At 36.7% G+C, this 14,825-nt stretch overlaps 3 protein-coding genes across 5 annotated transcripts in view; 1 reads left to right on the forward strand and 2 right to left on the reverse strand.

Moving 5' to 3' along the window:
- Positions 1 to 14,825, reverse strand: part of LOC133547997 (T-lymphocyte surface antigen Ly-9-like) — a 280,939-nt gene that overhangs the window by 136,276 nt on the left and 129,838 nt on the right. The window lies entirely within an intron of this gene.
- LOC133548174 (CD48 antigen-like) overlaps positions 1 to 14,825 on the reverse strand; it is a 160,771-nt gene that overhangs the window by 21,395 nt on the left and 124,551 nt on the right. The window lies entirely within an intron of this gene.
- LOC133548057 (uncharacterized) overlaps positions 1 to 14,825 on the forward strand; it is a 51,048-nt gene that overhangs the window by 1,927 nt on the left and 34,296 nt on the right. Inside the window, exons 2-4 of one of the 3 annotated variants that reach the window (XM_061893473.1) lie at positions 2,248 to 2,411; positions 13,546 to 13,836; positions 14,050 to 14,298. In XM_061893473.1, the coding sequence (XP_061749457.1) occupies positions 2,303 to 2,411; positions 13,546 to 13,836; positions 14,050 to 14,298 (649 nt within the window). In that variant the 5' untranslated portion in view covers positions 2,248 to 2,302. Of the gene's footprint in view, positions 1 to 2,247; positions 2,412 to 11,172; positions 11,434 to 13,545; positions 13,837 to 14,049; positions 14,299 to 14,825 lie in introns of those variants that run through there. The other 2 variants (XM_061893479.1, XM_061893486.1) reach the window with 2 other exon arrangements.

Genomic DNA, 14,825 nt, shown 5'->3' on the forward strand with positions numbered 1-14,825 from the left:
AATATTGCTATATTGTTTTATAAAATGTTATTAAATACATTTTAAATAAAATAATTATTGATTAATTTAAGAAATATAAAATACAATTGATTCAACTTACTTTACAACATTACATTAAATACAACATATATATATATTTTATAGAATAAAAATTAATTAATTAGTAATTAATTAATTAATAATTATTTCTAAAATAAGAAAATAATTGTATTGAACTGATTTAAAAAAGTAGAAAAACATTCTTATATGGTTTTATAAAATGTTATTAAATACATTTTAAACAAAATATTGATTCATTTTGAAAAAAATATCTTAAAAATTAATTAAACTTCAATCAATCAATCAATGTTTACTTATATAGCCCTAAATTACTATTGTCTCAAAGGGCTGCACAAACCACTACGACATCCTCGGTAGGCCCACATAAGGGCAAGGAAAAACTCACACCCAGTGGGACATCGGTGACAATGATGACTATGAGAACCTTGGAGAGGAGGAAAGCAATGGATGTCGAGCGGGTCTAACATGATACTGCGAAAGTTCAGTCCATATTGGATCCAACACAGTCGCAAGAGTCCAGTCCAAAGCGGATCCAACGCAGCAGCGAGAGTCCCGTTCACAGCGGAGCCAGCAGGAAACCATCCCAAGCGGAGGCGGATCAGCAGCGTAGAGATTTCCCCAGCCGATACACAGGCGAGCAGTACATGGCCACCGGATCGGACCGGACCCCCTCCACAAGGGAGAGTGGAACATAGGAGAAAAAGAAAAGAAACGGCAGATCAACTGGTCTAAAAAGGGAGTCTATTTAAAGGCTAGAGAATAAAAATGAGTTTTAAGGTGAGACTTAAATGCTTCTACTGAGGTAGCATCTCGAACTGTTACCGGGAGGGCATTCCAGAGTACTGGAGCCCGAAATGAAAACGCTCTATAGCCCGCAGACTTTTTTTGGGCTTTGGGAATAAGCCGGAGTCCTTTGAACGCAGATTTCTTGCCGGGACATATGGTACAATACAATCGGCAAGATAGGATGGAGCTAGACCGTGTAGTATTTTATACGTAAGTAGTAAAACCTTAAAGTCACATCTTAAGTGCACAGGAAGCCAGTGCAGGTGAGCCAGTACAGGTATATATGTATGTATATATGTATATAAAGATATATACAGTACAGGTGTAATGTGATCAAACTTTCTTGTTCTTGTCAAAAGTCTAGCAGCCGCATTTTGTACCAACTGTAATCTTTTAATGCTAGACATGGGGAGACCCGAAAATAATACGTTACAGTAGTCGAGGCGAGACGTAACAAACGCATGGATAATGATCTCAATTCTGTTTTTCTTATTAAGTAGTTCTAACGGCATTTTTTTGGCCTAGTTAACGAGAAGAAGGCGAGGCTGGAATAAATGTCTTTCGGAGAAAAACTAACAACTTGAGGCTTGATTAAGACATCAGAGGGAGTAACATTAACTAAACAGTAAAGATAGTTAAATATAAGGTCAAATAAAGTAAAAAAAAAAAAAAAAGTAAAATAATGGTAAATAAAAAAGGTAAAACAAAGTATAGAAGGTAAAAATATGTTAAATAGTAAGTAAGATAAAGGGGAAATGTTAAATAGAAGGTCAAATAAGTAAAACAAGGAGCACATAAAATAGGTTAAATAGAAATCAAATCAAGTAAATAAAAGTAAAATAAGTTAAATACAAGGTAAAATACAAAGGTAAACAAGGAGTATGGCAGGTAAAAAAAAGTAGAGGGTAAAAAGTAAGGAAATAAAGCTTAAATAAGTTAAATAGAAAGTCAAATTAAGTAATTAAAGGGTAAATAAAAAGGTAAAACAAGGAGTAAAGAAGGTAGTGAAGGTGAAGTACAAAATATTTTGTTTATTTCAACAATTTATCTCTACAATACGCATTGAGGCTATAAAGTGTGTTTTATCTGATTCATTAATTAATGGAACAAACTAATCGATCCTCAATCACTAAAATAATGGATAGCTGCAACCCTAGTTGGAATTCACAAAAAGGAGAGAAGAGTAAGTGGGTTAATCCTGGGTTTGGGATTAGAATGTCCTAGTGGGAGTACGTCCTAATACTTCTACCTTTGGTCAAACATCTTCTTGCTCAACTTCCTGTGATGAAAGAAAACAAGACTTGTTGACATAAAGATGAAACATTGCTAGTTTATTTCCAAAACAGGCATGGTGTGCGTCCTCTTCTTCACACTGTCCTAAATTCCACATCCCTCAATCAGTCTCTTCACAAGTTCTCTTTGGTGGACCTCTGGCCGCGTCCTGAAAAGTCCCTACATGATCCAGGATCTTGCGGTTGATCTCTGCCAACGCCACGGAGAAGACGAAGGCCTTCTTGTCTGCCTCGATGGTGTATCATATGTGACCGTGTTAAAGGCAATCCCAGGTAGGGGAAAATAACCAACACTAATCCATAGGAACTAACAGTTGTTAGCTCCCTGTGGTAACTGTCATTGTGTACATGTGATCATGAATAGTGATTCATCATGCATTTGGACGCTCTCCTAGGAGAAACACTAACATCCATCGTTTTTAAAGACAAATTCTTGGACTCCACCCAAGATGGCTACTACACGCCAAAACTATCAACTGTAATACCCTTGTCAGCCTGTAAGAGTCATGAATCATTAAGGACTACAACCAAGATGGTGGACAGATTAAAAAAAAAACAACAACACAGACAGACAACATTCACACTCACATTCACACACTAGGGACCATTTAGTGTTGCCAATCAACCTATCCCCAGGTGCATGTCTTTGGAGGTGGGAGGAAGCCGGAGTACCCGGAGGGAACCCACGCAGTCACGGGGAGAACATGCAAACTCCACACAGAAAGACCCCGAGGCCGGAAATCGAACCCAGGACATTCGTATTGTGAGGCACACGCACTAAACCCTTGAATCCTGAAGGGTATATTTTGGAGAAAAACAATAACTGTAAGACTAGTATTTCGCCAGTAGGAGGCAGTGTTTATACATTCAAATACTGCATGGAGGTTCCTCTAGACGACTTCACGGTGACAGAGGCGTTATTTCATATTTTTTGGAAGCTCATCTTGTACGTGACTTTGTTTATAGGGTTAGGTGCAATAAGTGTTCAAGTTCAGTTTAAACCAGGGGTGTCCAAACATTTTCCACTGAGGGCCGCACACTGAAAAATCAAAGCAAGCTGGGGCCATTTTGATATGTTTTTTATTTTAAAAACCAATACAATATATGTATAAAAATATACATTTAGGCCTCCACTCAGGCCACCAAAGGGTTTTGGTCAGAAAAATATTAAAAATATTATTCAATATTATTACTATAGGCTTAAATCTCTAGATCAACATTAGGTCTATCTGTCAAGATAACATTTAAAAAAAATTAAGTTGTATGCTCTTTTTGTCAAAATATTTTTTTTTATATATAGAAAAAACGCGAAATATGCAATATTTTCACCCAATAACATTTTTTAAGTGGAATATTTTAGATTATATAATAAGTGTAGTTTTATAAAAAGGTCAATAAGTCATAACAACATTGATTTTAATTCATTATTATTTTCAACCTGATGCCTCACGGTGGGAAAGGGGTTAGTGCGTCTGCCTCACAATACGAAGGTCCTGCAGTTCTGGGTTCAAATGCTGTGTGGAGTTTGCATGTTCTCCCCGTGACTGCGTGGGTTCCCTCCGGGTACTCCGGCTTCCTCCCACCTCCAAAGACATGCACCTGGGGATAGGTTGATTGGCAACACTAAATGGTCCCTAGTGTGTGAATGTGAGTGTGAATGTTGTCTGTCTATCTGTGTTGGCCCTGCAATGAGGTGGCGACTTGTCCAGGGTGTACCCCGCCTTCCGCCCGATTGTAGCTGAGATAAGCGCCAGCGCCCCCCGTGACCCCAAAAGGGAATAAGCGGTAGAAAATGGATGGATGGTTCCTCTAGAAACGTCACAAAACAAAAAGTTGACATCAAGTAGATCAGGGGTCACCAACCTTTTTGAAACCAAGAGCTACTTCTTGGGTACTGATTAATGCGAAGGGCTACCAGTTTGATACACACTTAAATACATTGCCAGAAATAGCCAATTTGCTCAATTTACCTTTAATAAAGACATTTATATATATATATATATATATATATATACATATATATATATATAAAGGGTCTTTCTGTCTGTCATTTCATTGTACATTTTTTTTCCTCTACGGAAGGTTTTTGGTAGAGAATAAATGATGAAAAAAAAACACTTAATTGAATGGTTTAAAAGAGGAGAAAACACAAAAAAAATGAAAATTTAATTTTGAAACATAGTTTATCTACAATTTCGACTCTTTAAAATTCAAACTTCCACCGAAAAAAATTAAGAGAAAAATGAGCTAATTCGAATCTTTTGGAAAAAATTAAAAAAAGAATTTATGGAACATCATTAGTAATTTTTCCTGTTTAAGATTAAATTTAGAATTTTGATGACATGTTTTAAATAGGTTAAAATCCAATCTGCACTTTCTTAGAATATATAAAAAATTGGACCAAGCTATATTTCTAACAAAGACAAATCATTATTTCTTCTAGATTTTCCAGAACAACAATTTAAAAAAAAATTCAAAAGACTTGGAAATACGATTAAAAATTCATTCTACAGATTTTCTAGACTTGCCAGAATATTTTTTTTCAAATTTTAATCATAATAAGTTTGAAGAAATATTTTACAAATATTCTTAGTCGAAAAAACAGACGCTAAAATGAAGAATTCAATTAAAATGTATTTATTGTTCTTTACCATAAAAAAAAAAATACTTGAACACTGATTTAAATTGTCAGCAAAGAAGAGGAAGGAATTTAAAAGGTAAAAAGGTGTATGTGTTTAAAAATCCTAAAATCATTTTTAAGGTTGTATTTTTTCTCTAAAATTGTCTTTCTGAAAGTTATAAGAAGCAAAGTAAAAAAATAAATGAATTTATTTAAACAAGTGAACACCAAGTCTTTAAAATATTTTCTTGGATTTTCAAATTCTGTTTGAGTTTTGTCTCGCTTAGAATTAAAAATGTCGAGCAAAGCGAGAGCAGCTTGCTATTAAATAAATACAATTTAAAAAAATAGAGGCAGCTCACTGGTAAGTGCTGCTATTCGAGCTATTTTTAGAACAGGCCAGCGGGCGACTCATCTGGTCCTTACGGGCTACCTGGTGCCCGCGGGCACCGCGTTGGTGACCCCTGAAGTAGAGAAAAGTATTAATTTCCTACACATTTAATGATTTTGTTAACATAGAAAATCTATGCAGACTTTCACTTGTCTGTTGACAGCTTTAAAGACTTGATCTGTGTTTGTCTTTCAAGAAAAAGATGTAGTTAGCATCAAGTAGTCTGAAGTAAATGTAAGATTGCTGTGAGATGGACAGTGACTCAGCATTATTGACTAATGGACTACAAACACCTGACCTATTTCTTTACTTTTGGTGTGGTAGCTAAGTTCTGATGGTCTTTTGGAGAAGTCTTGTTTATGTGGGGATGAAAACTACCAAGTAGAATTATTATTTTAAAGAAATGTCAAGTTACATGTTTAATAGAGATATTCTTAGAAGAATGTCATTTTCACATTTTTAGTAGAGATTGTAGTTGCCAACTGGATGAAAAATAAATAACAGACATCTTGTAGACCGACCTGATTGTCTTCACACATACCAGCGTGGTGAATTGTTTTTGGTCTTTTTTTTTACATTTGTCTCAACATTTTAATACTATTTGATTCCAACATGAATACCAATATCTGTTGGTTTGAGTTAAACAGACAAGTCTAAGAAAACACAAAAACTATCAGATAAAGCAGCATGGACAACATTCCCAAGACTCTTGGCCAGGGGCGTCCCCAGACATATTTCACTGGGGCACGTGCCCCAGTGTTGATCTGCAGTGCCCCAGTAAAAATTTCACCAATAAAAGAAAACGCTTCAGAGTTTTAGGCCAAATAACATAGACAACAGCGCACATACTACTTAGTATGGTAATTGATTGCTACTGTATTCACTCCACTTAACAATGAACACATGGCTAATTAATATGGTAATTTATTCACGTGTGGATGAGACTTCATTTGAGAGGGAGAGAGAGAGAGAGAGAGAGAGGATGAGAATCACTGCAGAGGTAGGTAACGTTAGCCAACAACAATTTGTTAATGACATTATTTTGATTTTGATTTGACTCAAACTGTAACTCCTAGATGGATTTAAGAAAGTTATTCGCCCGCAGCAGAGAAGAAGCAGCAGGAATGAGAGATGTAAGTGAAGTCCTAGCTAGCTAGGCAACATCATTGTCTTAAGTTGATGCTAAGTTAGCTAACGTTATTCCTTGTATCAAGACAAACATATTCATTTGCTGTACGAGCTGTCGGGGGAATTTCCAATGAACATGAAACATAATGTTGGTTATTGTCTGCTGGTTCTGCATCAATGATGATTTGGAGTAAGCATGTGTGAGTTGAGTGCTTCTCAAATGGTTTATCTTCAGGAAGAAAAACATGTTTCCATATCATCAAGTCGTGAGCCAAATTTTTAAATCATTCAAGTTTATTTCACAGAAAAATAGCACAGTAGACTTGTCTTGTTAATCGGTGTGACTTTGACTAAAATAATCTTGTTTTGTCACCAGAAAAATGGCTACAGCTAAAGCATCTGGTTTTGTTTCCAGAAAAAATAGTAACATTTCTGTATTTGTTTTCAGAAAGATGGCTGAAAATATCGGATTTTGCTGCCCCATTTAGATTTTTAAAAAATATATTTCCATGTCTGTCCTGAGTCCTCCTCCAACTTGTTAGTCGGTTTGCCTTTTGCTAAAATACTCACTAATAGTCACTACAAAAATGGCTAAAAATATCTGGTTTTGTTGCCAAAATTTGATTTTTTTCTCCCTAAACTTATTTTTTTCATGCACACATCTGACTGCGACTCACTGAAAATGACACACAATCCACTTTTATGTCACGACCCAGCAGTTGGGAACCACTGGTCAACTGTATAACAGTTACTGTAATATTTCCATGTCTGTCCAGAGTGATTGACCACTTTGCAAAAATGAAAACGAGACGTTACAGTTTACTTCTCAGAAAATGATTCCCTGAACAGACACACAACAGTTGTTCATTTATTCTACTACTGTGGCTTTATTGTTTTGTGTATATTTTATAGTTTTGTGTATCTGAAATAGGATTAGCCACATTGCCACAAATGGAAATTAAATAATATAAAAGAACCCAGAGATGTAGGGGTGCTTTATTTTTTGTTTTACTTTTGTAGATGTTAAATTTGCAGATGATTACTGCAATATATATTTCAAAAAGATTCATTGCTCTTCCTTTTTGCTTTTACCAGTAGCAGTTTAGAAGTCTGGAGTAAAAAAGTGCACAAGTAGGTCAAATGCATTAGTTAATTTCAGGTGGTTAATCAAAGATCCATACAACATAATCTGATATGATATCATAGTTTATAGCACTATTTGTTTATTTTTTATGATAAATAAGTGCTAAAAATGTTTTTGCTTGCGCGCTTTGCACGCTCACATGAATCATTTGTGCCCCAGGTGTGCCCCAGTACAGTATTAGGTCTAGTGACGCCCCTGGTAAGAACTAGAGTTTCTTAAGTAAAATTAAACATTTTATTAACGTAATACATGAATTATGGGGGAAGAGTAAGTTTTACTTATGTTTCCTCATACTATTTAAATGTTTAATAGTTGTACTACATAAACCTAAAAATATTACATCACCTTTACTCTGAAAATGTAGTGTTTTGAAACGCATGCTAGACGACGCATGCGCACAGCACAACAGGCTCTGTCCGACTGACTCTGCTCCGGCCGTTAGGATCACTTCACAGAGTACTGCACGGTGGCATTATGGGTAATTCTTATCTTGCGTTTATAATGTGTTACAGAGTCGATGTTTATCAGAAATGTATTTGGTGTATGTTCACAGAGTGTGGCACATATTAGTAAGAATTTTAAAGTTGTTTATATCACGTCAGTGTAAAAGGTATTTCTGTTGAACAAATATGCATTGCAATCGTCCATTGCCAACGGTTTAGGTTATGTCCCTCACACGCGCACTAAGCCTTGAGAGTAAGTTTAATAAAACCAATCACACGAACGTTTCCCCTCCCACGCGCAGGGGAAGTGAGGAGTATTGCAGAAATGTCGGTGCGACCTCATCCTGATGATTTGCGACTCTAACCTCACAGTTGTGTCAAAAGTTTCAATGCACAACCCAGTCACCACACACAATATACTCCCCAAGCAAAAATTAATGTTTAACTCGTGAACTTTCTCTTGATACTTCAAGGTTTGATTGTTTGATTAATTTGTTATTGTTATTTTGTTTGCAAATTTATTATTAGCCTGTGGAAAAAGTTTATTTTGATATTTAACTCAAAAGGCTGCAGTTAGAAAAGAGGCATTCAATTTTTATTCACATTTTACTTGATATGCCATTGATATTTTTTAATGTCGACTTGACATGTCACTATAACTTTATACAAGCCTTGCTTGTTCAATATTCAATACAAAACTTGTTTGGGTCCCTATTAAAAGGTTAATTTGTTCAACCTTGGCCCGTGGCTCTGTTCAGTTTTAAATTTTGGCCCACTCTGTATTTGAGTTTGACACCCCTGAGATAGAGGAAAGAAAATTAACAAATGAATCACATTAAATATGTGATGTTCTCTCAACAGATGAGACATTACCTTCTTCAAAGACTTTTAGATAAAATTCAATTGACATTTTCCACAACTCCACTAAATTTGGACTTTTTAGAATGTGTTTGTCGACAAGAGCTGTATTATCTTGATACATATTGACGATGACCCGCCCTGCTATACTTCTGATTGGCCCTCAGCTATTTTCGTCTGACCAATCAGAAAATAAGAGCGGTACCATGAATTGATTAACGTGGATCCCGACTTAAACAAGTTGAAAAACTTATTCGGGTGTTACCATTTAGTGGTCAATTGAATGCGAGTGTGAATGTTGTCTGTCTATCTGTGTTGGCCCTGCGATGAGGTGGCGACTTGTCCAGGGTGTACCCTGCCTTCGCCCGAATGCAGCTGAGATAGGCGCCAGCGCCCCCCGCGACCCCAAAAGGGAATAAGTGGTAGAAAATGGATGGATGGATGTACGCAATATGCACTGAACCGTGCAATCCAGTCCAATCCAATCCAATCCACTTTATTTATATAGCACATTTAAACAACAATAACGTTTCCAAAGTGCTGCACAGCCATGTTAAAAACAATATTATGCTCCACCAATGACTGAATAAAACAAAAAATGAATAAAAATAAAACCAATAAAAACAATATAAAAACAAATATGATTAAAAACTATTTTAAAGGGTAAAATCAATTAAAACAGTAAAATAGAAATCAAAGTGTATAAAAGACACAGAGGACAACAGAGGACAGAGGACCACACAACTCACGTAGTGTTAAAAGCCAAAGAATAAAAGTGGGTCTTAAGACGAGACTTAAAACACTCCACTGTGGAAGCAGTTTGAACATGGAGGGGCAGAGTGTTCCAGAGCTTAGGGCCGACCACAGAGAAGGCCCTGTCTCCCCTGGTCTTAAGTCTTGTCTTGGGCACCACGAGCTGGAACTGGCTCTCGGACCTCTGAGCGCGCGCAGGAATGTAAATTTGGATGAGGTCCGAGATATACTGAGGTGCCAGTCCATGTAAAGATTTAAAAACAAACAGCAATGTTTTAAAATCAATTCTAAAATGAACAGGGAGCCAGTGCAAACTCTGAAGAATTGGGGTTATATGCTGGCGTTTCCTGGCCCTTGTTAAAAGTCGTGCTGCCGCGTTCTGGACTAACTGCAACCGGGAGAGAGCTTTTTGGCTAATGCCAGCATAAAGTGCATTGCAGTAGTCCAGGCCACTTGAAATAAAAGCATGCACGACTTGTTCAAAAAGGTTAAAAGATAAAAACGGTTTAACCTTTACTAAAAGTCGAAGGTGATAAAAACACGATTTTAAAACGCCATTGACTTGTTTGTCTAGTTTAAAATGGCTGTCTATAGTGACGCCAAGGCTGGTGACTTTGGGACGCACATCATTTTGCAATGGTCCCAAGTCAGTGAGGGCCGGACCAAAAACTAAAATTTCCGTTTTTCCCTCATTCATTATTAAAAAATTCTGGGCTAACCAAGCCTTGACGTCGCATAGACAGTTAAGAAGGGGTGTCAGGGGGCTGTGGCTTTTTGAAATCGGCATATAAATTTGGCAGTCATCTGCATAAAAGTGATAAAACACTCCATGTTTCTTAAAAATATCTCCAAGAGGGAGGAGATAAAGGGCGAACAGGATGGGGCCTAAAATAGATCCCTGGGGGACACCACAGTAAAGCGGGGCAGAAGAGGAGGTGGCGTCCCCCAACCTGACAAAGAAGGACCTCTCAGACAGGTAAGATCTGAACCACGCCAACGCAGTCCCCCTGACACCCACACAGTCTCTCAGGCGGTCTAAAAGAATTGTGTGGTGGACTGTGTCAAAGGCAGCTGTCAGATCTAAAAGCACTAAAATGGCAGAGCTGCCAGAATCAGACATTAAAAGCAAGTCATTAAAAACCTTTAAAAGTGCAGATTCAGTACTGTGCAAAGCTTTGTATCCAAACTGAAATGGATCTAAAGTGCTATTTTCATCTAAAAAAGGCTGCAGTTGTGCCAGAACACATTTCTCCAAAATCTTTGACACAAAAGGTAATTTGGAAATGGGCCGATAATTTGACAAACTTGTCGGATCAAGACCTGGTTTTTTAATCAAAGGCTCAACAACAGCTTTTTTTTACAAAAGGAGGGGACACAGCCAGAAATCAAGCTGCTGTTGATAATGTTCCTAACAGACGAATCAATAGTGTCCCAGATTTCAATCTTCTAATAAAAGTATCAATCAATCAATCAAAAGTTTAATCATAACCGACTACAAAATGCAATTTCGAAACGGCGCGCGCGCACACAGCACACGCACTAACCACATCCGCTCCTTGTTAACTTCTTCTTTCAGCCCCTTAACCTCTCCTCTCCTCTCATTGGCCAGTCCGCCAGCCAGCAAGTCACTGATTGGCCGAGTCTATTACCAAAGTCCTGGTTGCGATTGGATGGAAACATTTTGAGGGATCTCAGGTTATTGAGGGATGCATATAAAAAACACGCGCATAATATTAAGTGTACAGCTACACATACCACGAATTCTCTTTGTATTTTGAAAATCAATATTTAAGACTCTCAGGTATTGCAGGTTATCTGGCTTTCACTTTTACATTTGCTGTGTTCAGTGAAAAGCTATCAAAAGACAGCAAACTAGTTTGGTAAAATTGGTGAAAGTGAATCGTCTATAATGGACTACCAACATGTTCTGGTCTATTTCATGTGGACTTTCACTGCAGGTAAGTTCTGATGTTGCTTTTCCTATAATTCTTTATAAATGTAGACTTTCTTCAAATAGAAAGAAGATCTAACGTTGTGTTGTGTTGCACCTGTTGTGTGTTTTGCTACCAAACTAAATATTGTTCTACACAAAGTCTTGTTCTCATAATGGACTTGTGGAGCTTTGACTTGCACCAGTTCCGTTCAGTTCTGCAGCATCCCTTTTCTGTGCCCAGACCAAATCTTCATTTCTCCATTCTAACTTTGACAGGAGCAATGGTATCCAAAACATTGACAACACTTGATGTAGGGCTGGGCGATACATCGATACACATGATATATCGCGGCTTTGTCTCTGTGCGATATAGAAAATGACTATATCGTGATATTCGAGTAGACGTTCTCACGCAGTTGCTGTTATGACAGGCATTAGTCACCAGGTTTTGTCTTTTTCAACCAAGTTCACGTCACCTCAAATGTCACATACGTATTGTGGCATACATTCAATATTTACATATACAAATATTAAATAAATAAAAATATTATATTAAAACAGACAAGTGAGGAAAGAAAACATATTTGAAAGTATAATTTCCATCATTGACTGACATCTGTGGACTGGTTGTATGTGTATGAAAAGAGAGATATTGATCTTGACACTTCATTAAGTATGTGATGTTCTCTCAACAGATGAGACATTACCTTCTTCAAAGACTTTTAGATAAAATTCAATTGACATTTTCCACAACTCCACTAAATTTGGACTTTTTAGAATGTGTTTGTCGACAAGAGCTGTATTATCTTGATACATATTGACGATGACCCGCCCTGCTATACTTCTGATTGGCCCTCAGCTATTGTCACCTGACCAATCAGAAAGGAGGGGCCGTGTAAGAATAACCGCCCACAAAGTGACAAAACGAAGACGGCACGCGCGCACATAGGCACCACGCGCGCGCAAAAGGGTGTCCCGCGCGCGCACGAAGTGGAGAATCAGCGCGCGATAACAGTTTTTATGCGCTTGGATTTTTGACACTAATGTGATGCCATATGCTAGCTATATCTCCAATAGCTTCCAGGTAATGTGACCTATTGACCCCAAATATTGCAGGATAATAGTCCTATATGGGTTGGTTGAGATACACCTCTTATATTTCAATTTCAATGCTTTACACATTTTATATGAATTTATTAGCTCAATTACCGTAATGTGCAAAGTATAGGCGCATTTCAGATTCAAGTGCAGCTGGCTTGACTGCAGTAAAATGCTGAGGCAAACATTTCTACATCAACACCGTATAAAAAAATAGAATTTAATAACGTCCGTAGTAACCTACCACATAGCAAAGGATGATTACTATGATTTCTTATTATGCAGCTCATTTTTATTTGACACTTAAAATGTTTCTGACAATCCTGCACTTTCTGTTTTGGAAATGACATGAACGTTTGTGCCACTGCTTAATAACTGTTTAATAAATATAGTTTTGGTCAATTGCCTTAGTTGTGATTTCCTTCTCTGCATGAAAGTTTAAAAGTAGCATATATTAATACAGTATGAACAAGAATGTTTTAATGTAGACACATAGGATCATCATACTGCTGTGATTATATCCAATGCAATCCACTTTATTTATATAGCACATTTAAACAACAAAATGTTTCCAAAGTGCTGCACAACAATATTAAAAACAACATTAAAATACTATCCTGAGCTCCACTAATGACTGAATAAAAACAAAAACAAAAATATATAAAACCAATATAAAATATATATGATTAAAAACTATTTTAAGGGTGAATCCAATTAAAACAGTAAATAGAAATCAAAATGTCAAAACATAGAGGGCAACATATGTATTAAGTGTTCATTCAAATCCAAGGCAAAATATTGAGATATATATCGTGTATCGTGATATGGCCTACAAAATATCGAGATATTTAAAAAAGGCCATATCGACCAGCCCTAACTTGATGTATAAAAGTTCAACATATCATCAACATTAACATACAGGGCGTTTTCAAACGTAATCATTTCCACAAACTGGTATGGAAATTACTCTCATTACAATCGTGCAAAGTAGATAATGCTGTGTTTATACACATTAAATCTGTTTATGTCCTTTTCACAGTTTCTGCACAGGATGTGAAATATTTCCTGAAGGGTCAGGACATACACTTCATGCCATCCATCTCTGAACGACCTATTGTAATTCTCTGGCAACATAATGAAAAAGATGTGGTATGTTCTGTTGGCACGGAGAAGTATGTGGCTTCTTCACACAAGAACAGAATCACTCTGGACCGGGTCTCTGCAGAACTCACCATCAAAAACGCCACATATGAAGACAGTGGAGACTATCGCCTACAAATGAACATAAACAGCGAGCAGGAAACTTTCCTGTATAGAATTGAAGTTATAGGTAAGTTTACATTTCCATTCATAAACATTTTAACACAAATATTGAGCACTATAAATATTAACTTGTCTAATCTAGGTTCATTAACAATAGTGTTGATTGTGTTACATTTGAGCTCAAATGTGAACACGACTCAACACGACATGAATCTCCACCCCAAAAACAAAAAAAAAACCCATCTGAGCTCATGTTGACCATCCTTCTGTTTTCTTACAGACAAAGTATCCAAACCCAACATATCCTGTGAGATGAGCGACACAAAGCAGCCGACACTTGTGTGCTCAACAGAGTCCAAACATCCTCATTTATTAAAGTTGAAGTGGAGCTCACCAGGAAAGGAGCAGACTGGACCAAATTTAACAATAACTGTCAGGAATGAAGATGATGATCAAGTTTATCGTTGTGATGTCAGCAACCCTCTGACCAATGAAACGGCTTCATTCACCGCTAAGGACTGCTTCCCGGGTAATTATAATCAATAATGATGGCTGTGAAATGGTGGTTGTACATATTTAGATCTTATTTTGAATGTAATGCACAAAAGTTGATTTGAGTTTGACTTTTGTTTTTCTGTGCAGGTAAAAGATCAGATGTTCATCTGATTATCATATTAGTCTGTATCTTCATTCTGGTCATCTTGTGTTGTGTTTTATACATAACACGTCATTATTTAAAAGGTACAGAAACTCGACATGACAAAAAGACAATCAATCAAAGTCACATTAGTTATTTATTTAAATGTAATTAATACCTTGTTGGGATGTTAGTTTCCTTACCTCACTGAGGTGATTGGAATGTAATTATCTTTGTGTTGTTGTTTCAGTGTCCAAAGAGTGTGATGAAAAGACATCCTTCTTAGACCAAGTACTCACTCTTCCCTCCAACTCAGGTAAACTAAGTCATTACACTTATTGTGTTCTGCTTCATGATATTATTTTTTTATCCCGTTTCAGAATGTTGTGCATTTTTACCTTTTTTGTTGTGTTTTAGGA

Source organism: Nerophis ophidion, linkage group LG02 (assembly GCF_033978795.1).
Source record: "Nerophis ophidion isolate RoL-2023_Sa linkage group LG02, RoL_Noph_v1.0, whole genome shotgun sequence".
Classification (NCBI taxonomy): Eukaryota; Metazoa; Chordata; class Actinopteri; order Syngnathiformes; family Syngnathidae; genus Nerophis; species Nerophis ophidion.